The sequence below is a fragment of the Scyliorhinus canicula genome, chromosome 8 (genome assembly GCF_902713615.1).
Source record: "Scyliorhinus canicula chromosome 8, sScyCan1.1, whole genome shotgun sequence".
NCBI classification, from domain to species: Eukaryota; Metazoa; Chordata; class Chondrichthyes; order Carcharhiniformes; family Scyliorhinidae; genus Scyliorhinus; species Scyliorhinus canicula.
The window spans coordinates 129744864-129769130 of record NC_052153.1 but is presented as its reverse complement, the minus strand read 5'-3'; the positions used below and the strand labels follow the sequence as shown (position 1 = coordinate 129769130).

Here is a 24267-nt window from a genome sequence, read left to right as displayed (position 1 = left end):
GTTGGTGTGGGGGTTCACGGGAACCACAAATCAGCGAGGTCTCACTTCCTCGTCCGAGGCTGATCTCCACCCCAGTGACTGCCCTTTCCTCGGGCCTGCTAACCAGGTCCAAGGCCCGCTGCTCTGCCGTGGTGAGGGGCCGCAGGTCTGGTGTTCCCTCTCCAGTCTTCTCCCGCTCCCCTGCAGTTATGAGTGTGCTTCCACTGGGTGGGGGGGGGGGGGGGTGGAATACAAATGACGCACAGTGTTAGACAATCCAACGCATGCAGCCCAGGGGATGGGTATCTGGTGGCTTCAATGGTCAGGGCACTCGACCATGACGTCTAGTATGGGAGCCGGCATTTGGTGCAGGGTGAGGGTTCGGATGCCCTTTGGTTTGAGGGGGGGGGTGGGGTTATGAGTCTGTGTATCTGGGGTTGGTGCTGGGACACAGTGATGCCTACTCACCCTGGCTACCCTGAGGAGTCCGCAGGTTTTATGGCACTGCAGGCCGGTCCGGGTGGTGTTGCTCGTGTCGCTTGCTGCCTCTGCCACCTGCACCCAGGCACGGCGAATGGCGATGGCTGGTAGCATCCTTCCCGGGCTGGGGTACAGGCTCAACCCATCTCTCCTCCATGGCGTCCAGGAGGGTCACAGACTCGGCATCAGTGAATCTTGGGGTCGCTCTCCTTGCTGCTAACTTGTTGGCTGGGATGGTGTGTGTGTGGATTGAAGTGTATATGCAGATGCAGCTTGTCAGCCTCCTGAGTGTCAATTGCGAATCCAGCGAATCCGGCACCGTTTTTCATTGGAATAGATTGTGTTCCATGTGGCGCCGATGCTAGCCCTTTAACAGTCACTGAATCGGTCCTACTCTGAAATCGCGTTCGGCGATCGGCTGGAGAATCCCCGTTGCCGACGAAATTGGGTGCGGTGCCGCTTTTGCAATGCTCCGCCCCCACCAAAGTGGCGTTGCCCGAGGCCCACCCCCGATGCTCCGCCCCCCCCTTTCCCCCCTGACTGGCCGAGATCCCGACGGTGTGGGTCTCTTATGGTCTTACCTGCCGGGAATTCAGCGCGGCGGCTGCGGACTCAGTCCAGCCACAGTCGCGTGTGGGACGATCCGTGGGCAGAGGAGACTTTGGCAGGGGCTCGGGCACTGGTGGGAGGTGGTCCGGGGCTCATGAGTCGGCCAAAGGGGGGCACTATTTTGCAACCGGGCCCGTGCAAGGCCGGTGCCATGTTGCACGGCGCTGCCGCTGCAGGCTGCCACCGTGCGCATGCGCGTCCATGGACCCGGCAATTCTCCGGGCCATATTGACAGCTAGAGCCAGGTGCTCCACGCTACCTCCTGCCAGCCAAACAGAGGAATGGTGGCCGTTTTGTGCCGAATCTTCGGTCGCAAAAGGCTACCGTTCCCACGCCGGTTCCAGGCCATAGCCTGAGAATCAGAGAATCTAGCCCTTTGTCTCAGGAATGGAGAATCCAGCCCAATATACTTTATAGAATGAGGAAAGCTTTATGGTGTAATCTTATTCACTTTATCTTTATACCCCGTTGAAATTTAGTTTGGAATTTTGTACTTTTGGAGCTAGTTCATGAGCACATTCCAGGTTTAATCTTCGATGTAGCACTGAGAAGGTATTGCACTGCCAGAGTTGTTGCTTTCCACACAAAACATTAAACTGAAGCCTGTCTTTCAGTTGGTATGAAAGATTCCTTGGCACCATTAAAAATAAGTCTTAGAGTTCTCCGAGTATTGAGACCAACTTTATTCCAGAAACAATTCCTGGGTTAAAATGACTCCACTTCAAAAGTGCTTTATTGGTAGTAAAGCCTTTTTGGATGTTGTGCAAGGCACTATGTAAATGAAGCTTCTTTCTTTAAAAGGGCTGCACGATAGCATAGTGGTTCGCACAAATGCTTCACAGCTCCAGGGTCCCAGGTTCGAATCCCGGCTTGGGTCACTGTCTGTGTGGAGTCTGCACGTTCTCCCCGTGTGTGCGTGGGTTTCCTCCGGGTGCTTCGGTTTCCTCCCAGTCCAAAGATGTGCAGGTTAGGTGAATTGGCCAGGCTAAATTGCCCTCAGGGTCCAAATTGCCCTCAGTGTTAGGTGGGGTTACTGGGTTATGGGGATAGGGTGGAGGTATGGGCTTGGGTAGGGTGCTCATTCCAAGAGCTGGTGCAGACTCGATGGGCCGAGTGGCCTCCTTCTGCACTGTAAATTCTATGAAATGCATTGTTATGAAGGTGGATTATATAAAATGTTAACTTATAATGTCAGCAGTTGGACACATATATATGTATTAAACCTTTTTGAAAGAATACATTTCCTAAGCAAAGGGTTTGCTTACAACAACTACTATGTTGCATTTGCAAAGGACACAAGCTGCCTTTAGTGAGACACAGAGTCTATGAGGCTCTCAGAGAGAGGTTATGTGATCCAGCTCTTGGTGAAAATGTACTGGATTTAGGATAGTGAGATAGAGCTATTGGGCAACAATGTTACTCCATTTCTTCTGAAACATCTCTCATCAAAGCTGAGCTGTTTGTGGTTTGAAACCCCACCAGAAGACTTTATTGCTGCAAACCAAGAGTTCTTCAGGAAAATTCTGAATCAGCACCACAGTCTCCAGTGAGAATCCCAAGAACCAGCAGCTACAGTGGATTGGGACCTTTCAGCTGTGAACAAGTATCTGGATATTCTGCGAATAATGTTTTTCTGAAGTTACTTGTTTCTTGGCCAAGTTTTTGAAAAGAAATCTGATACTATGCAGAGTTTGCCTGGTTGGGAAGATTGTTTTTGCATTAATGGGTAGTTGGAGATGTTTGTACCTTTAAACCTTTTGTTAATAATTTCTGCATTTTTACCTGAGTGAGTTTTAGCAATGAAACTAATTGCTTGCTTGTCAACTTCAGGAACCTGGCTGTCTTATTTCTTGCACTGAGTTATGCATAGTTGAATGTATATATAGTAAGTTTGCAGTATCAGCTCCCTTTAAACCAATTTGCCAAGTCAGGAGTGAGACAAAGAGAGGAGTCAGTTCACCCTTGTTAACCTAATTGTAACAGTATGCTTTCAAAATTAATTCTAAGAAATCTGCTCATTTCAAACTGCATCTTTCTCTGATTTTGCTAATGGGCCCTTAATGGAGAGAAAAAGAAGCATTGAACAATCTGCATTTGTATAGTGCCCATAACATAGTTAAAAAGTACCAAGGTGCTTCCCCGGAGTATAATGTGACAATAGTAGGCTCCAGCCAAGGGAGATGAGAAACTAAATGCTTAATCGATGAGGTAAGCTGTAAGATGTGTCTGGGAGGTGGAGAGAGAGTTGGTCATGTGGAATACTTTAGGTAGGAAATTTCAGAGGTTATGGCCTAGATGGCACTTGGCATGGCAAGGTGGGATGAAGTAAATGCAGAATGAATAAGAGGCTACAGTTGGGAGATTGGGACTTTTTCATAGGGATGTTGAACAGGAGGAGGTTGCAAAAATAAGGAGGGGACATGGCATGCAGAGATTTGAAGGCAAAAAACCCAATTTTTTTTAATTGATGTGCTGGGGACTGGGAGCCAATGTAGGTCACAGGGATGATGACCCTTCAGCTCAACCTAGCCCAGAACCAGTGTGCTACAGTCCTCTGTGTGTATGTCCAACACTGGAAGCTGCAGACAAGTACAAAGAAGAATTTTACTCCAACCTCAAACAATCCTGAGTCCCAATGGGTGACAAGGTGATCCTCCTTGGTGACTTCCATACCAGAGTTGGAAAGGACACAGACCACTTGGGAGGTATAATCAGCAGATAGAGGGCAGGGAAATCAACATCAATTGTACCTTTTCCTGACAAAATGCCTAGAACAGGGCTTTGTCATAACCAGAGTGACAAGTACAAGACCTCATGGTAACACCCTTGCTCCATGCACTGGCGCCTGCTCGACTTTGTCATTATCTGAGCAGAGAACTGCAAAGACGGGCATATCACCCACACCATTACAGGAGCCAGTGAGAAAGAAGCTCTACAGACGGCTGAAGCCTGACGTCCAATAAAAATCCCACAACATAAAGAACAGATGGTGGGTGGAGAAAGCACGGGAGACACAACAATTAGCTGACACCCACGACACATGAGGATTCTTTAAGCACAATCAAGACCTCCTGTGGCCCAAGCATCCAAGGCCCAACTCCATTGCTGGTTAGGGATGGAGAGGTGTTCATCAGGAACAGAGAGCCAATCAGCACCAGCGCCTGCTAGAAGGACGACTTTGAGAACCTCCTTAACAGACTCTGTTTTCAATGCGTGTCCTCGACTCCATCCTGCAATAAGGTACCCACCACCACCTCAGAACAACCTCACCTCAGCATGAAGTAGAAAAGACCATCAACAGCTAAAGAACAACAAGGCATCAGGAACAGATGGAATAACTGCCATAGCATTAAAATGTGTGGAGAAGCTCTATTGACGCGATTACAAACCTATTTCCGTTATCTGGATGGCAGAGAACATGCCAGGAGATCTCAGAGATGCCAAAATCATGACCATCTTCAAGAAAGGTGACAAGTCTGACTGCAGTAACTACAGAGGAACTTCCCTGCTTTTGACTACAAGGTCAGCGCAAAGGTCCTCCGTAATCACCTTCTCTCTATAGCTAAAGAATTCCTCCCAAAGTTGCAATGCAATTTACACCCACTAAGGGGCACAATGGAAATGATCTTCACTGCACAGAGGCTACAAGAGAAATGCAGGGAACAGCACCAACCCTTGTACATGGCTTTCTTTACCATACAATGGCCTTTGACACCAACAATTGGGAGACATTATGGAGCATCCCCTCCATTTTTGGTATTTGTCACCATCCTCTGCCTACTCCATGATGACGTGAGCTGTGATCCTGACCAATGGGTCCATCACACACCCAAAACACGTGCAGCCTGGGGCCAAGCAAGGCTATGTCATTGCACCAACAATCTTCTCGATCTTCCTTGCAGCATAAAACAAGGGTGAGGATTTCAGCAGCAGATGGGCTTGAGGCAGAGCTGCATGTGAGCAATGTATTTTGTGATAAAGGGGATACAGGGGGAAATCTCATGTCAGGGTTTCATAAGACTCTGAGTTTGTAAACTATCAGGTCAAGCCGAGGCAAAGGTCAAAGGAGAACAACAGAATTAGATACTTAGGAATGAGGTTGTGGTAAGGCTGAAGACGATGCTTCCATTATTCCCAATATTCAGTTGGTGGAAATGTCAGCTCATCCAGGACTTGATATTGGAACAGCGGTAGAAGGATTGAGAATGGTGTTCCTGTGGTAGAGTTGGATGTCCTGGGGATTCAACGGTGATGGTACTTTTTGTTTGAAGGATGAATTGTGAGCATATACCGAGGTTCAGAGGACATGAATAAGTGTGGTGATTGCAGTCATGATGTGGCTGAGCCCTTCTCTTTCCCAGACTATTTATAGAATGAAAGTTATCCCCTGGCTGATGCATTACTGTTTGGCAGGACCACTGTCACCTATCCTAGCAAGTACATACCCTGGACTGTGTTGGTGGTCAGTGTTGGGCCCTGCACCCATGGTAAAATGACTACTTTGGAATAAAAGTGATTTGGAAAAAAAAAGGTATCTGCAACAATAGAAGTGTTTATATTCACTGCAGTTGTGTTAGTCATTTAGGTCACCAGTTCTAAACAACGGTATCAACTGACATCCGCAAGCTGTCCTCTGCACACACGTTAGAGGACAAACAGGGGATCCTGAAGCAATGACGCTGTCACAATTGTCCTTTTTTTTAAACCCTTGTCCTGATGCTTCAAGAAACCCCTCTCTCTCTCTCTCTCTCCACCCGATCCATGTCCACATAATGGATTAGCATCACTTTATTCTTGTTGGATTGAAGGCAGAACTGGCCGAGACTCGGCACCCGTTTGCCAGCAATCTAATGTGTGGGATATAAATCTTGTGGCCGCTGGATTTGCATTGAGTGAACGGATTTAAATCTAATTCCTCTGCCTGATGAGCTTCACTGACGTCAGGACTCATGAGCCTGTGAGTGGACCGGGGATTGTGGCTATATACTGGGGGCTGTCCGGTGCACTGTGATCGCTGTCTCTGCCAGGCGTGTCCACGCAGCAATATTAGTTATTTCCTGGGCTAATAACAAGCACACGGTGAAAGTGACGAGGAGAGTAAAGTTCACCGCCTCCTATCACTGCCTAATGAAGCTGCTGGTGCTGCAGTTTCTGCTGCCTGCTCAGGGCAAAGAGCCATAGTCGCTCCAGCTCACTTCTAGTTTCTTTGTTACCCTCATCGCAAGGACTATGAATAACTCGCTGTACTCGCTCCCCGTTTTCAAGTTGCCGAGACTGCACTGAATCATGTAAGTCGCACGTACCGCTTCGGTAACAATGGTTGGGAGTTTTTATTTCGTTCATTTCTCGTGCATCCAGTGCTAAAGTCAGCCGAGGAGAGGTTGATTTTCAGGCAAAGACACCACCATACAGCCCCCGCCGGAGCTGCGTTAGACTGTTATTGCACGGGAGGATTTTCAGCCTGATGCGAGTTCATTGACTGAATGTGTAACTTCCTCCTACTTTGTTTAGGTCGGTTCGTATCGTGGCTCTGGGGAATGAAAAAGCGGGCTTTGAAGACAGCCTGCAGCAGCCCGATCTGATCACCACCTATTTCGGCAGACATGCTATTATTCGGCACATTGAAGAAAGGCGGTTGCTCAGCTTTGCCACCAACATCACATTTCCTGCCTTCACCGAGTACCACGCTTATGTCTTCGGCAGAGTCCAGGTGCTGATACACGACTGTCCCAACTGGGTAAGAGAGCCAAAAGTTACCATGATCACAACACCCCTTTTGGTCTTGTAGAATGGAACTCGCTTAGGTTTCCCCCTTAATGCTTTGGGAATCGAATTGATCATCTAATTAACTGAGCCCATTGTGTGAAGGGGCGGATTTTAAGTTTGCAATTTCAAACCATGCAATTTAATTAGAAACTCATTCATGATGTGGGACACTTACCATCCCTTTGGCTTGGTTTTGAAACATTTTATTTTTCCGTTACGTTGTCCGTATACACAAGCTTCATGTCCAGTACATGACCATAACACTTTAATGCGAAAACATTAAATCATAACACCACCATCTGTAAGTTTTCAAAACTAAATGGAAATGTCTGCATAATTTTCTGGCATAGCCAGAATTCATAAAAGGACAAAAACACACTATCCCCATAACAATTCGGCTTTAATTGATCTCAGGAGGTGCCTATTTGGACGCCATTCCCCAAGTGCTTGTACACTTTATTGAAGTAGCATGGTGTAACACCATTGGTGAACAGAATCCATCATTGAAGATAGGTATGATAACTGTGCTTTCAGTTCTAAATTATCTGTGAGCAATGGTGTTAGAGATCAGTTCCTGATATTGTAATATTTTGTAATATGCATCTTATTAATATGCATTATTAGCAAGATTTAATCTATCTTAGTGTCACAAGTAGGCATATATTAACATTGCAATGAAGTTACTGTGAAAACCCCTAGTCACCACATTCCGGCACCTGTTCGGGCATACTGAAGGAGAATGCCCAAATCACCTAACAAGCACTTTCAGGACTTGTGGGAGGAAACTGGAGCACGCGGAGGAAACCCACACAGACACTGAGAACATGCAGACTACGCACAGATAGTGTCAGAAGCCAGGAATCGAACCCGAGTCCTGATGCTGTGATGTGACAGTGCTAACCACTGTGCTACTGTACCGCAATTTCAGTTCTGGACATATTTTAAAGCAACTTTGATTCCGAAATTGGCTCTCAGATATTGAAATTGCTAAAGTAACACCCAGTGTTAATTCTGATATTCACAAGAATAAATAAAGTCTTAATTATAAAGCTGTGAAAGTTGAAGAAATGCTTCCTCCATGTATGTTAATTGTTATATTTATTTGGGGTAATTGTGCCTCCCCAGCTTAAGTAATTGCAGTACAGACAGTGCTGTTAAATATCCAGATCACTTGTTCTTGGAGCGAATATTTTTTTAAAAAACAGTCAGAATGTACAGTACAGTTTCAGGAACTGCCAGGGGCACCTATTATTAGTTTTGTGTTAATGCAGTGCAAGTTTCATGTAACAAACTGCAGGATCATTTCAATGACGGTCATTGTGTGAGTGTGGTTTACTATTAGCAACAACTTAGTCAATAGCAGTGTTGAGCAAGCTTTTTCACCAAAAGGAGAGTACTGACATTAGAGGCAGCATGTGAACAGAATATTACTTTTTTGATACACTGCTAAGGCTGGGCAACCTGGCATGCTGGTAGACATCAGATCTGGTAAGTGTGTATGCAGGAAGATGGGCAGAAAAAAAATTCTGATCACAAGACCGTCCTTGGCAACAGCAGGAGCCTGACATTTGGGAATGAAATGAGAAAAGCTCTGCCTCAGCGGAAACAAAACAAAAGCTGCAACGTTTTAATTAAATAATTGAGTGCTGAAAGAATATAACTGAAAGGTGAGGAAGCAGACAGTTGAATAAGAAATATTTTCAAGAACTGGGTCAGTTATGGCACACTTGCAATTTAATAAATAGTTCATCACTATTGCCACAAGAGTATTTTAAAAAATGAGCATGAATGTAAGAAAGTATTTTCAATGCATAACTTTGGTTCTTTTGCTGCAGACTTTAAAAATTCTTACATGATTTTTAGAAATCTTTATTTTAATGCCCTCCTTTGGAGCTTCTATGAGAGCAAAGTTAAACATAATTTCAAAGCAGATGACACCTATTCATCTCTTCCAGCAAAACAAAAATTCAGATCTCATTGATTGAATGTGATTACTTAGAAGGAGCTTAATTAACCACAATTTGAAAATCTGAATAAATTCATCACATTGGTCATGAAAAACTGAAAGTTGTGATATTTTGCACTTCCACAGAAATTTCCTCAGACTGTAATCAAATTAAGTGACAGAACTGATTAGAATGAGGTGCAACTGGGTTTTTAGTGGCATACTAAGTTCATAATTACCCCTGAACAGTCCCTGTGATCCCCAAAAACTACTTTTCTATATGTGGAGTATTGAATATGATGAAGTGTCTGAGAACATTTCAGTATGATTGGCCTCTTACTCTGCTTCATGACATTACTATTGCTGAATTCCTGGAGATCCCCTTGATTTGGCAACAGATTCCTGCTGGCATCAGGAAAGCAGAATTTGGTACCACCAAAATCACAGGTCTTTGAGGAAGCTTTCTCCCCTGGTCATAGAATCGTAGAATTTACAGTGCAGAAGGAGGCCATTCAGTCCATCGGGTTTGCACTGGCCCTTACAAAAAGCACCCTACTCAAGCCCACATCTGTACCCTATCCCTGTAACCCAGTAACCCCCACTTAACCTTTTGGACACTAAGGGGCAATTTAGCATGGCCAATCCACCTAACCTGCATATCTTTGGACTGTGGGAGGAACCTGAAGCACTCGGAGGAAACCCATGCAGACACGGAGAGAACATGCAGACTCTGCACAGACAGTGACCCAAGCTGGGAATCGAACCTGGGATTCTGGAACTGTGAAGCAACAGTACTAACCACTATGCCACCTTGCTGGACCAGCACCAGCTGGACCCGTGGGGCAGCAAGACCTCCTCAATGGGTAGCACGGTGGCGCAGTGGGTTATCACTATGGCCTCACTGCGTCGAGGTCCCAGGTTCGATCCCGGCTCTGGGTCACTGTCCGTGTGGAGTTGGCACATTCTATCTGTGTTTGTGTGGATTTCGCTCCCGCAACCCAAAAATGGGCAAGCTGGGTGGATTGGCCATGCTAAATTGCCCCTTAATTGGAAAAAATGAATTGGGTACTCTAAATTTTTTTTTAAAAAACGACCTCCTTAATGATTCTCCTGTCAGTCATCAAGGAATGGCGGGAGGTGCAATTTACAATCAATGGCAACAAGAGACCCTCCTGCCTGACCCTCCTGTCGGATGGAGATCACAGTGAAAGTTAGCAATTGTGGGGTCCACCAAAGACGTCTAGTGCATGAAAAGGCAGTCAAAGACTCTTGGAGGTCAGCGGGACGTAGTGGAGCTAAGGCCACAATCCTTGATCTTACTGAATAGTGATGCAGATTCAAGGGCCCAAATAGCCTACTCCTCCTAAATTGCATGTTCATGCGCTCTTCCAAGTCAGTAGTGAACACCATCACTCCACTACTTGACTGCAACATTCTGATCATCAATCAAAGGTTGATTTTGCTGAGGGATAGATTTTGAGTAAGTTGTTTACACTAGGTAACCATTTCAACATTTTTTATGTCTGTACTCAAGATTTGGAAAGAATACCTCGTCCTCCGTTATCCTGAAAGGATGGCAGTAACCTTTGCCATGTACCCCTTGTCACGTCAGGGAACATTGAGTCAATTACTTACTATGGGGCCAAGTCAATAGGTATGGTGTTCCTTCCACCAGTTGCCTTCAAAAATCTTTTCATCGTTACTATTTCTGGTCCATAAATTATTAGACTTAAAAAATAATTTTCATGTCTCCTAATGGAAATTGAACTCCTCACTTTCTGGGTTGCTGGTCCAATCTGAAATCCATTACATTAATCGACACGTACAGCTTGCATAAGACTGCCTTCACATCTAGATCTTGGCTTTGAACAGCCTGAATTTCAGATGGCCTAATAGCGAGGAAAACCCAATTCTACTACCACATTAAAGATTGAATGATACCTCCACATTAGACTGCATACAGTGAATCCCAAGTCATGGGTGCAGTGGGAATTAGATGAGGGCAATCTAATAACAGGGATATACAGATGGATGAAAACTCTGGAATTTTGCATAATTTGTGGAACAGAATATTAGTATAATGTTATTGCTGGTGATTAACGTGGTGGAGTGATTGCATGTTCTACAATGATTTTACTGATGACTAACTTGGTGGAGTGAGTTTGTGAGCAGTAGGATTGTGCATGTTGTACAGCAAAAGCAGATTTTTCTAATGTTCCCTCTCTCCTCACTGCACTGTTGGGACTTGGATGAACATGTGACCAAGTCCTTCTCTTCCGCTAACATCTTTCATCATGAGTACTAAAAATAATCTTGGTCTTGATTAACTATTTCAAAAACATGTAGCAAGCCTTTGCATTTGCCTATAAAAGACGCAACGAGGTCCAATTGCTAAAATCATAGAATCCCTACATTGCAGAAGGAGGCCATTTGGCTCATCGAGTCTGGGATCTGGTGCTGTGAGGCAGCAGAGCCACTGTCCCACCGTGGAGGCACCTAACATCAGTAAATAAGTACTATTCCAGCCAGTCTGAAAAGCAGTTAGAACATTCAACGGTAAATTGTGCTTTGATTTTTCAACAACAAGTTGTGTCACACCTTGGGTAATTACGCATCCCACTCTAAAACAAAGTATGATACCAAACCACATATGAACATATTGGGTCAGATGACAAAGGCAGGTTTAAGGAGTGTCTTAAAGGAGGAAAGTAAGGTAGAGCGGCAGAAAGTAAGGAGAGTATTCCAGAACTTGGGACCAAGTCAACTGAAGGCAACTGTGCAACAATCAAAAATTGGGAATACAGAATTTAAGAACCAGGGCTAACTTGGGAGAGTTGAGGGGCCAGAAGAGATTAGAGATTTCTGTGAAGTTCAATTTCCACATTTTGTTCATGAAAATATAAGATAGATTGTGGAGGGAGGTGACATAATGGTAATGTCGCTGCAATAGTAATCCAGAGACACAGGATAATGATCTGGGGACCCGGGTTTGAATCCCACCACGACAGATGATGGAATTTAAACTCAATAAAATATCTGGAATTAAAAGTCTAAATGATGACCATTAACCATTGTTGTTTGTCATTAAAAACCTATCTGTTCACTAATGTGGGTAGCACTGTTGCTTCAGGGTCCCAGGTTTGATTCTCTGCTTGGGTCACTGTCTGGGTGGAGTCTGCACGTTCTCTCTGTGTCTGTGTGGGTTTCCTCCAGGTGCTCCGGTTTCCTCCCACAAGTCCCGAAAGACGTGCTGTTAGGTAATTTGGACATTCCGAATGTGTACCTGAACAGGTGCCGGAATGTGGCGACTAGGGGCTTTTCACTTCATTGCAGTGTTAATGTAAGTCTACATGTGACAATAAAGATTATTATTATTATTATTATTATTATTATTAAATGAAATGGCCTAGCAAGCCACTCAGTTGTATTCAACTGCTATGAAAACACAAAGGAATGAAACCGGGCAGGCCACAGGCACCTGAAATGACAACGGCAAACTCAGCCCTACTGACCCTGCAAAGTCCTTCCTACTAACATCTGTGGGCTTATGTCAAAGTTGGGAGCGCTGTCTCACAGACTAGTCAAGCAACAGCCCGACGCAGTCATACTCACAGAATCATACCTTACAGACAATGTCCCAGACACCACTACCACCATTCCTGAGAATGTCCTGTCTCACTGCCAGGGCAGAGGTGGCAGCACAGTCCTCAACATCGACTCTGGCCCCATGAAGTCCCATAGCTTCAGGTTAAACATTGACAAGGAAACCTCCTGCTGATTACCACGTACTGTCCACCATCAGCTGCTGAATCTGTACTTCTCCATGCTGAAGAGCACTTGGAGGAAGTACTGAGGTGGCAAGGGCCCAGAATATGCTCTGGGTGGGGGACTTCAATGTCCATCACTAAGAGTGGCTCGGTAGTACCACCACAGACCGAGCTGGCCAGTGCTAAAGGACATAGCTGCGAGACTGCAGCAGGTGGTGAGGGAACCAACAAGAGGGAAAAACATACTTTACGTCATCCTCAATCTGGCTGATGCTGATGCATCTATCAATGACTATATCAGTGGAAGTGACCACCACCCAGTCCTTGTGGAAGCAAACCCCATCTTTATATCTTGTTGTGTGGCACTACCACCAAGCTAAATGTGATAGACTTCGAACAGATCCAGCAACTCAAGACTGGACATCCATGAGGTGCTATGGGCCATTAGCAGTAGAATGGTATTCAGCCTCATAGCCCAGCATATCCCCCACTCTGCCAATACCACCAAGCCAAGGGATCAACCTTGGTTCAATGAAGAGTGCAGGAAAGCATGCCAGGAGCAACATCAGGCATGCCGAAAAATAAGGTGCCAACCTGGTGAAACTACAACACAGGACTGTGTGTGCCAAACAGCAAGTAATAGACAGAGCTAGACTATTCCACAACAAACAAATCAGATCTAAATTCTGTAGTCCTGTCACATCTAGCCGTGGACAATTAAAAAAAACTCACTGGAGGAGGAGACTCCACAAATATCCTCATGCCCAATGACTGAGGAGCTCAGCACATATGTGCAAAAGATGAGGCTGAGGTAATCGCAACAATCTTCAGCCAAAAGAGCCGACTGGATGATCCATCTCGGTTTCCTCCAGAGGTCGGAGCATCACAGATGTCAGTCTTCAGCCAATATGATTCACTCTATGATATCAAGAAACAGCCGATGGCTATGGACCCTGACAATAAATGAAATGAAAATGAAAATTGCTTATTGTCACGAGTAGGCTTCAATGAAGTTACTGTGAAAAGCCCCTAGTTGCCACATTCCGGCGCCTGTTCGGGGAGGCTGGTACGGGAATTGAACCGTGCTGCTGGCCTGCCTTGGTCTGTTTTCAAAGCCAGCGATTTAATACTGGCAATAATACGAAAGACCTGTGCTCCAAAATGTGTTGCATCTCTAGCCAAGCTGTTCCAGTACAGCTACCATACTGGCATCTACCTGGCAATGTGTAAAATTGCTGAACTACGTCCTGTACATAAAAACAGGACAAATCCAACCCAGCCAATTAACACCCTTTCAATCTACTCTCCATCAGCAAAGTGATGGAAGGAGCCATCCACACTGCTATCAAGCAGCAATTGCTCAGCAATAACCTGCTCACGGACACTCAGTTTGGGTTCCGCCAAGGTCACTCAGCTCCTGCCTCGTTACAGCCTTGATTCAAACATGGACAAAAGAGCTGATTTCCAAAGGTGAGGTGAGTGTGACTGCCCTTGACATCAAGGCAGCATATGGCTGAGTACAGCATCAAGGAGCCCTAGCTAAACTATGGGAATCGGCGGGGGGGGGGGGGGGTGGCTCCATTGGTTGGAGCCATACCTGGCACTATGGGAGATGATTGTGGTGGTTGGAGGTTGATCATCTCAGCTCCAGGACATCACTGCAGGCGTTCCTCAGGGTAGTGTTCTAGGCCCAACCATCTTCAGCTGCTTCATCAATAACCTCCCTTCCATCAGGTCAGAAGTGGAGACGTGCGCAGTCTGTGCAGCACCATTCATGACTTCTCGGATAAGCAGTCCATGCCCTGGACAATATCCAGGCTTGGGGCTGACGAGTAGCAAGTTACATTCGTGCCACACAAGTGCCAGGCAATGACCACCTCCTACAGGAGAGGATCTAACCACTGCCCCTTGCCATTCAATGTTATTACCATTGCTGAACGCCCACAATCAACATCACCATTGATCTGGACTAGCCATATTAATACTTTTGGCTATGAGGGCCGGTCAAAGGCTAGTATTTCAACAATGAGTTTCTCACCACCTGACCCCCCCCCCCAAAAAAAAACCTACCCATCATCTACAAGGCACAAGTCAGGAGTGTGATAGAATACTCCCCACTTGCCTCAATGAATGCAGCTCCAACAACACTCTAAGCTTAACACCATACAGGACAAAGCAGCCCGCTTGATTACTCCTCCTTCCACAAACATTCCAACCCTCCACCACTGCCCCACAAGGGGAAACCCCATTGACCAGCCGGTGAAACGGAGAATCCCGACGGCGTGCCGCACCAGAAATCTGGTATGGCGGGATGGAGAAATCTGCCCCATATTTTTGCAATATCTGACCAGTAGCTTAAATCACTTTGCCAAGAACCAGTAAAAGCAGATCCGTTAATATACTCTGCATTATCAACCACTTCCATGCTATTGAGCTCCAAAAAGTAACATTGTGGCTACGCTCTTAAAGATCACACTATTGTGACTTATCACACACAGCAATAGGATCCCAGAAAAGCTATATGGCAGTATTTCATCCACTTCAAATCTCATGGCATCAGTCATCAGGAAATACTGGCCCGGACTTTAGTGGAGGAGATGGGAAGGTTGAGTTGTGGAAATTTCCCGACCTGGCACACCCGACTCGTTTCAAAAATTGTTCTTGTTGGGGCAAGGTTGGGAACTTGCCTGTTGCCTCTGTTGGCAAGCCTCGGGCAGAAACAATGGGAGGGGAGTGGGAGGGGGGGGAGGGGGGGAGGGGGGGAATGGTAAAGCCAGCTGGCTAAAACGCTTGCCTCCATTTACTGCAATGGCAGCTCAGTTTTAATAATGAATGTCAGGCCCACATGCCGTTCATATTCCTCAGATTCCACAATCGTCTCGAGTCCCTTCGTACTCCATACGTTCCCCCATATATCCATCATAGCAACTCAGCAGTATCCACTGAGGGCAGACCTCAGCAGCTATGCCTGTGAAAGGGAGGGGGAAAATAATTAAACTCTAACAATTCAGTAGAACTCTCACTCAAACACACTACTTACTGATATAAATTCAATTTAAAAAAAATGTAATCCCCTTAAGTGGTCAGTTGTGAAAAACACCTATTTCACTGGCCATATCAAAAGCAGATGCCCCTCTAAAGCCTCTTAAAACTGTCAATCAAGATATAAACACCCCCCCCCCCCCCCCGGCAAGTTTTTGAAACTTAACCAACCATTCACAATGCTCTCATATGGAATAATAAATCTTGAGAAATGTAAACAATTGAATCTATTAAAACTGAAAAGCCCAATGGCCTTTATTTTCTCAGCTACGCCACATGTTCTGTCAATCAAAACAGCCCGGGAGTCGATGGGCTTTCTTTTCAATAATGAAAGCTGCTGAAGGCTTTCTTTCCAATTTCAAAGAACTCTGGACATTTTTAAATCAGTTCAGATCATTACATTCAAGATCACAAGCAGTGTTTACTTCAGTTTTAAATGCTTAAGTGCTCTTCCCAAGTACTCTAATACATCTGAGTGCTCGCACAATGCTGATCAATGGTCAACTTACCTTTGTAGGGTAGAGCCCAAGAATCAATCACTGCAGTAAAGTCGCATCTTGCTTACAATACAAGATCTAACCATTGAGGAGAAAAACTTTTTTTGGTAGTTCAAAGGTTGCCAAAGAGAATTTTCAGAGTAGATGCTGCTTTCTGAACTTGGGGTTATGGTTCCCCTATCTTTTCATGCTTTCTCTAATCAACAGTGAGATGTGCCTGTTCACAGAAACCCTGATTACACTGAAATTGCGAAAAAGAGTTTTAATTGTCCAGCCTGATAATGGAGCTGGCAAGGCAGGATTGCCTGTGGGCTGGACACCCACACCCTTGTCCCATGCTGGCAAAAATAGCTGGAAACCCTCTCTCAGCACCAAGGTCCCGGGTTCGATCCTGATCCCGGGTCATTGTCTGTGGGGAGTTTGCACATTCTTCCCATGTCTGCGTGGGTCTCATCCCCACAAGCCAAAAAGATGTGCAGGGGTAGGTGGATTGGCCACGTTAAGTTGCCCCTTAATTGGAAAAAAAGAATTGGATACACTAAATTTTTTTTTTTTTAAAAGCCGGAAACAGAAATGCGGATGTGAATCCCAGAACCAGATTCCGCCCGCCATTTTTAAAGACTTCTCGGGTGGGCCCAACCCGACGATAATCCAGTCCAATATGCTCAGATAGGAGAAACCTCGTTTTACAATTTCAAGCTAAAACCAAGAATAACAAAAAAGATCAAATTGCTAATTGCTGTCAACAGTGATGGTGGCTTCATTTAATAAGCTGTAAATTAATTTTTAAAGTTTTGGAAAGAGTTGTAAAATTGTGAACAGTTCAGACATTTGAAAGGGCTTTGAAAGACTGAGGTAAATCAAACGTGACTCCAGAAGGGAAGGAAATGAAGCAGTGTGTATTTGGGGAAAAATCCAGCAGGAAAATTGGACCAACAGTAAAGGTCTGAAGTTATTGACCTAATTTGAGAAAATTCAACCAGCCTGAGCTTCCAGCAGGAGTCTGTACTCAGTGCATCAAAGATAAGTCTGCAAAATTATAGAATCACTGCCCTACATTCTCCTTCACAGTAGTTCCCAACTGAAGACACAGCGTTGGTGAATTTAAGTTAACAACTACGTTTTGAGGAAAGCTATTCTTTTGTGTTATCCTAAGTGCAGCAACACTTATTTTTGTTTTTAACCTACTCATCTCTGTTTTCAAATCTCTCTATGGCCTTGTTTGTTATTTCTGTAATGTCCTCCAGCCCTACAGTGCTCAGATCTCTGTGCTCCTCCAATTCTGACCGCTTGTGCATTCTGTATTGTAATTGCCATTAGCTGTTTTCAGCTGCCTAGCCTCGGTTCTCAAATTTCCTCCCTGAACTTCCTCATCTCTCCTTTTCTTTCCTTTTAAGATACTCTCTTTTAAATCTACCTCTTTGACCAAGTTTTTGATCACTGCCCTGATGCCGCCTTATGGCTTTTGATTTCAAGTTTGAGTTGATAATGCTCCTATGATAATGCTTGTGAGATGCCTATTTTACTGTGATAGTGGCATTGTGTAAATGCAGGCTCCTACTGTTGTTGCTTAGAGCAGTTTAGGAGGTCAGAGGGAAATGATAGATGGAATTGAAGTGAGGATTATACCTATTGATTTGAGTTTGAGCTCTTTGTTCAACAAAAAACAAATTTCTTTTTGACATTTTCTTATTGTAGATAATTTGACAAGTTAAAGTATGATAAAACAGCAAGATACTGGAAAAACTAGTGTGTCTGGCAACATCTGTGGAGAGATTAATAGAGTTAACATTTTGAGTCCATATGACTCTTGAGAGCTGAAGAAGAGTCATACAAACTCAAAACATTGGATGCGATTCGACATTTGGGAGACTAAATGTTCTCCCACTGAGGAGAATTGCTACCAATTTATGTTCACCCTGGGAGCGTAAATCGAGAAGCAATTCACTGTTCCTCACCATGGCGAGGAATAGGTGGGATTCCCTTGGGAATCTCGGGCCACCATTTTGAGCAGGTGGCTCAATATGAAATGAAAATCACTTATTGTCACGTAGGCTTCAAATGAAGTTACTGTGAAAAGCCCCTAGTCTGGCACCTGTTTGGGGAGGCTTGTACGGGAATTGAACCAGCGCTGCTTGGTCTGCTTTAAAAGCCAGTATTTAGCTCTGTGCTGAACCAGCCCCTTGTAAAATCCCGTAGACAGCCATCATCCCCCCTGCACTGCAAATCAGCTCTGCCCCAAAGCAGCTTCCCCCAGTCCCTGGACTCCCTAAAAATAGGGATTCCCCATAGAGATCCCCTGAATAAAGGATACCTCCACCCTCCCAGAAAAGAGACCCCTGTCTGGAAGCTAGTGAGAAGTCCAGACATAGGCAGTGAAAACAATTACAGCTGTAACACTTACCTGGAAGCTCAACGTACCCATTCCTGAAAGGAGAATAGCGGTGACCTTTGTTTAAACCCTTCTGATGCATAAGCTGCAAGCCATTCATTAATTTCTAATGGTGGATTGTGATGCATAAAACAGCTGCAGCCTTGATTCATTAATTTCCCTTCATTGATGAGTGACTCTTTAAGTGCTAAAATGCCAATGCTTCCAAACATCAACCACATCAGAGAGGTAGGTGCATTCCAATCACTCAAACGTGCGGTGAGTTTAGAACAAGCTTCGTGCCGCACGGCAGTGGGGGTTGGACCATTGCATTCGCCAATCCAATTTTTAGATTCTCCGCAGCATTGGGGACCCCACTGCGGGCGGTGGAGAATCCAGGTGGTTAATTCTGTTTCTCGATTTAGAGCTGCTGGACTTTGCAGCATTTTTTAGTTTTATTTCAGATTTCCAACATCCACAGTAATTTCCTTTTTAATTAAAGTGCGATGTTCTTTACTCCCAAGACCCTTTAGTGGTTTGCATGCCAAAGTCCAGACCATGTTTTCCAAATGACACTATTAAACTAAGATTCTCTCCACTTTTAACCACAAATCCAGTCCAGGATTTTACACCAACCCCTTTAGGATTTTCTTGTCTTGACTGCTCAACTGCTTTAAGTCTTGATTCCCAGACTATATTAAAATGACATCAAACATTACATCTACCTGCAAGTGTCTCTTTAAATCAGAACACTTTTTGTTTACTTTGCCTTGAATACTTCTGAACCTTGGTCTCTGTTCCCTTCCATCAGACTTCTTGGACACTTCTCTTCCATTTTTCTAGTTTCCTTAACTAGCTGCTGTTTGGACCTCTGCACTTGTTTTCTTAACCTTTTCTCCATGGTATGGCTTTTCTTCTAGAAAAGTTGAGAGAAATGTTCCTTCTCTAGCCTTCTAAAACCAACCACGTTTTGCAGAGCTGAGTCTCCATCTTTCGGACGATCTATCTTCAACTGTAATCAAATTAGCTCAACTAAAACTTAGTTTCTTTACCTTGCAAAGCAACCACTGTTAGTTTATTTATTTTTCGCACTTTAGCTCCCGCTAAGCGCAATAGAAACACAGTGGGAACTTGACCAACTCCCTCACATACAAACAACTTTGTCCAGCATAAATCGAACGATTGGCTCCAGGCACAGAAACATTAAATTAAACCCACTTAAACTAAACCTTATTTCTAATGTTTACCAATACGAATATAAATCCCGTAAAACTACCTTTGTTTTTCAAACATGTCCATCATTACTTTAGAGGCCCCATGAAATTTAAATATATGTTTTTAGCAGCCATTTAGGTGTGTGAAATGTCTGATAATCTCTCCCATAGGTGCTTAATGGGGCCAATTCCAGCTATCTAATGTTAATGACCTTGCTTTAGGGGTGGATCTCTGCAGCCTGCCACCAGTAGCAGGTTTCCCAATCTGGTGGAGAATCAACCATTGGCCTAAAGAGATTGGTGCAGGGCACCAAGCCTGTTCCGGTCCCTGCCAGTGGCGGCAGTGAGCTACACTTCCTGTGCTGGTGGCAAGATTCAAATGGGTCATTTACATTCTATAACAGGCTGGAAGCCCAATTTGCCAACCCCACCCCATGATGCGCCAGGCTTTTCAGTCAGGATTCATGTAGTGTGTATTTGAGCAGGTATTTTCAAGTGTGGCCCTGGCTGGAGGACCCTGCAGTTGGTCAAGTGCATCAGTGCAGAGTGTAGATGTCCCATGACTCTGGTTTAGCACAGGGCTAAATTGATGGCTTTTAAAGTAGACCAAGGCAGGCCAGCAGCACGGTTCAATTCCCGTACTAGCCTCCCCGAACAGGCGCCGGAATGTGGCGACTAGGGGCTTTTCACAGTAACTTCATTTGAAGCCTACTTATGATGAGCAATTTTCATTTCATTTCTATTGGAAGTCCACCCCCCTTTCCTCCCAAGTGCTTCCTGCTGTGGACAATAGCAACAGTGTTTATAAACATTTTAGTCAGTATGAAAGCAGGGTAATGGAAATACATTCAAGCGTGAAGGGAAAGATCAATAAACAATCCACCAAACAGCTGGAGTAATAAAATTGTAAATCATTGGTTTATGCAATGTATTGTTGTATGAAATAGAATTCAACATTTGAATTTCAAAGGCTGTCGGTGTCTGGCCGCCCGCTCAAAATTGTGGGCTGATACTGGGATTCTGACAGAATTTTGTGAGTTTTCCTCCATGCATAAATTTGCATGGAAAACGAGAGGGAATCCCCCCTGCGCGCTGCTCCTAGTGCCAGCAGAGACTAGGAGCAATTCTACGTCAGCGGGAGCACTGAGAATCCAGCCCTTGATCATTTTCTCAAAAACCTTTTGACCTGGAACCAGAACATTTAAATGATGACCTGTGGAATGGGCTTATTTGCATTTCTTTTGCCTACAGATACTTAAAGACACAATTGTTTGAAACTGAGCTTTAGCTTCATGTACAGTGATTTTGTTGATTGCTTGCCATGCTTTTCAAAATATGTAGCATTTGTAATTAATCTAGTTGGGAATTATCTTGATTATCACGTTTAAAACTTATGGAGTATCATTATCTTTTCAAATACCATTTATTGCTGTGAATTTATCTTGCTACATGAAGGGTATTTTACTTTCTTTGATCAGGGGATACCAATATAAAGTCTGCTTATTTCTCTGACCCAAGATGTTTTGCAGAGTCTAGTTGAATATTCTCCCGTGATGACACACTCCAATCAATTTTACCTTCCACTTTATAGATTTCTATCAGTTGTTGCTAATGAAAATAATCCAGAAATGTAACAATGCAGAGTTAACAAAACTATAAATCAAATCATTTTAATTTCTAGCATTCATTCTAAAACCAAATCTACCACATTTCAGGAACTAAGTTCAATAGTACCTGGAATAGGTGCAGGGATTGTGAGGTATGATTAACTCCTGCCCATTGATTATGATGCAGACAGTAAGCCAATTTTGTGTGCCCAATGATTTCAATGATTTCAGCATTCAGCCAGCAGTAGTCATGCTGTTGATTGGCTGGTTGCATCAGCATGGGGCTAATGTTGTTAGTGGGGCCTCTACCAGCAGGTGGCGATGGTGAGGAAAGTACTGAGCAAGGGAACTGGTTGGCCACCGTGGGCCCTTCTGTGTCAGGGAGCAGTGTCTTGGCAGCCTGGAGGGGAGTGGCGGAGCCTGATGCCACCCTTTTACCTTTGTTTACATATTTACTTTTAATCTCCCCTTTGAATGCCTTCCACTGCTCTGGCACTGATTTACCTTCAAATGGCTGTTTCCAGTCCACTTTTGCGGAATCACTCCCCAGCTTAGTAAAATTGGCCTTACCCAAATTTAGAACTTTAACTCCTGTTCTATTTATATCCTTTCCAGTAATTATGATCACTCCCAACAAACTGCTCTTGCACTGCCACTCCTTTCACCAACCTAGTTTCATTTCATAAATCTCAGTACTGATCCACACCCTCTCTTGTTGAGCTTGCTACACACTGGCCAAAAATGTTCTCCTGAATACACCTCCAGAATTCTGACCCCTCCACATTCCTTCCACACTAAATCTGTCTCTACTATGACATAGGTAGAAGGGATGAGGTCCTGCAGGCAGAGTTTAAGGAGTAACAATACAAAGCAGGGAGTAATCTTCATATTATTCCCAATGCTACACACTAGTACGGCATGTGAATGTGTGGCTGGAGAGATAGTGCAGGAGGGAGGGCTTTAGATTCCTGGGGCATTTTAACCTGTTCTGAGGGAGGTGGGACTGGTACAAGCTGCATGCTTTGCACCTCGGGGCACAGATAGATATCCTTGTGGGGAGGATTGCTGGTGCTGTTAAGTAGATTGGAACCAGAGGGTGAATTCAGATAGCACAAAATGTTTTTTGTTTTTGCACTTGTTCCAGAGATTTGCTTATATATTTGCCCTTCTATCTCACTTTGACAGTTTGAGCGTATTTAGTTCACTCTCAGTAGTGTGACTGTACTGTTGTTCCTTAACTCTATCCATAAAGCCTCATTTGATGATCCTTCTAATAAATCATCCTTCCTCACAGCTGTAATTGTTTCTTTGACTAAAATTGCTGCTCCCTTTTTTAATGCCTCTCTAGTTTGCCAAAAAACCCTGAAACTAGAACATTGTATGAGTAACATAGGAACATTGAGCTGTCCTTCTTTAAGTCAGGTTTCTGTAGTAGTGATGGGCTGACAAGTGGCAAGTAACAATCGTGCCACATAAGTGCCAGGCAATGACCATCATCAAGGTGAGAGAGTCTAACCATTGCCCCTTGACATTCAATGGCACTACCATTGCTGAACCCCCAAAATCAACATCCTGAAGGTTACCATTGACTAGAAACGAAAACTGGACTAACTATATGAATACTGTGGTACAACAGCAGGTCGGAGACTACATAGAACATAGAGAATCGGCCCACAATGTTGTGCCGAACCTTTGTCCTATTTTAATCATAGTCTCCAAAATTCTATGATAATCTAAGGGCAATTTATCATGGCCAATCCACCCAACCCTGCACACCTTTGGACTGTGGGAGGAAACCGGAGCACCCGGAGGAAACCCACGCACACACTGGGAGGATGTGCAGACTCCACACAGACAGTGACCCAAGCCGGAATCGAACCTGGGATCCTAGGGGCGGGATTCTCCCCTACCCGGGGGGGTGGGGGGTCCCGGTGCCGAGGAGTGGCGTGAACCACTCCGGCGTCGGGCTGCCCCGGTGCGGAATCTTCCGCACCTTCAGGGGCTGGGCTGGTGCCGGAGTGGTTTGCGCCGCACCGGCCAGTGGGGAAGGGGCTTGGCATCATGGCAACTAGCGCCGAAGGGCCTCTGCCAGCCGGCGCGAGTTGGCGCATGCGTGGGAGCGCCACCGTGTGCTGGCGTCATCCTAGCGCATGTGCAGGGGTGATCATCTCCATGTCGGCCAAGGCGGAGGAATAGAGTGCCCCCACGGCACAGGCCCGCCCGCGGATCGGTGGGCCCTGATCATGGGCCAGATCCCCCCGGCCTACCCCCGAGAACCCCAGCGGCCACCCGTGCCACCAGGTCCCGCCGGTAAGGACCTACTCTAATTTACGCCAGCAGAACCGGCAAAAAAATGGGCGGCTACTCGGCCCATCATGGGCCGGAGAATCGCGGGGAGGGGCAGCTGCCAGCGGCAGGCGGGGGGTCGGAGAATCCCACTCAAGAAATCCTGCAGTAAGTCACCACCTGACTGCCAAAGCCTGTCTAACATCTACAAGGCTCAAGTCAGGAGTGTGATGAAATAATCTCTACTTGCTTGGATGAGTACAGCTCCAACAACACCAGGAGCTCCCTCCACCACCGGCGCACAATTGCAGCCATGTGTGCCATGTATAAGATGCACTGCAGGAGCCCACGAAGGCACCAAAGGCTGCTCCTTCCAAACCCACTACTACTACCATCTAGAAGGGCAGGCAGCAGATACATGGGAATATCACCACCTGAAAGTTCCACTCCAAGCCATGCACCATCCTGACTTGGAAATCTATCGCCGTTCCTTCACTATTGCTAGATCAAAATCCTGAAACTCCCTCCCAAACTGTACTGTGGGTGTACCTACACCTCATGAACTGCAGCAGTTCAAGGAGGCAGTTCACCACTTATCAAGGGCAGGGATGGGCAAATAATGCTGACCTAATCAGCAACGCCCACAACTAATAAATTAATTTTTAAAAATCAGACTGCCAAAGTTCTATCTTTGCCCTTGGCGT

The 24267-nt window shown here is 45.1% G+C and overlaps 1 protein-coding gene across 3 annotated transcripts in view; it reads left to right on the top strand.

Annotated features, from left to right (window-relative positions):
- The first annotated feature begins 5925 nt into the window (after nucleotides 1–5925).
- The window catches only part of rhobtb3 (Rho related BTB domain containing 3), a 202017-nt gene continuing 183675 nt past the window's right edge, over nucleotides 5926–24267 (top strand). The window contains exons 1-2 of one of the 3 annotated variants that reach the window (XM_038805239.1): nucleotides 5926–6356; nucleotides 6580–6805. In XM_038805239.1, the coding sequence (XP_038661167.1) occupies nucleotides 6355–6356; nucleotides 6580–6805 (228 nt within the window). In that variant the 5' untranslated portion in view covers nucleotides 5926–6354. The remainder of the gene's footprint in view (nucleotides 6357–6579; nucleotides 6806–24267) is intronic. The other 2 variants (XM_038805238.1, XM_038805240.1) reach the window with 2 other exon arrangements.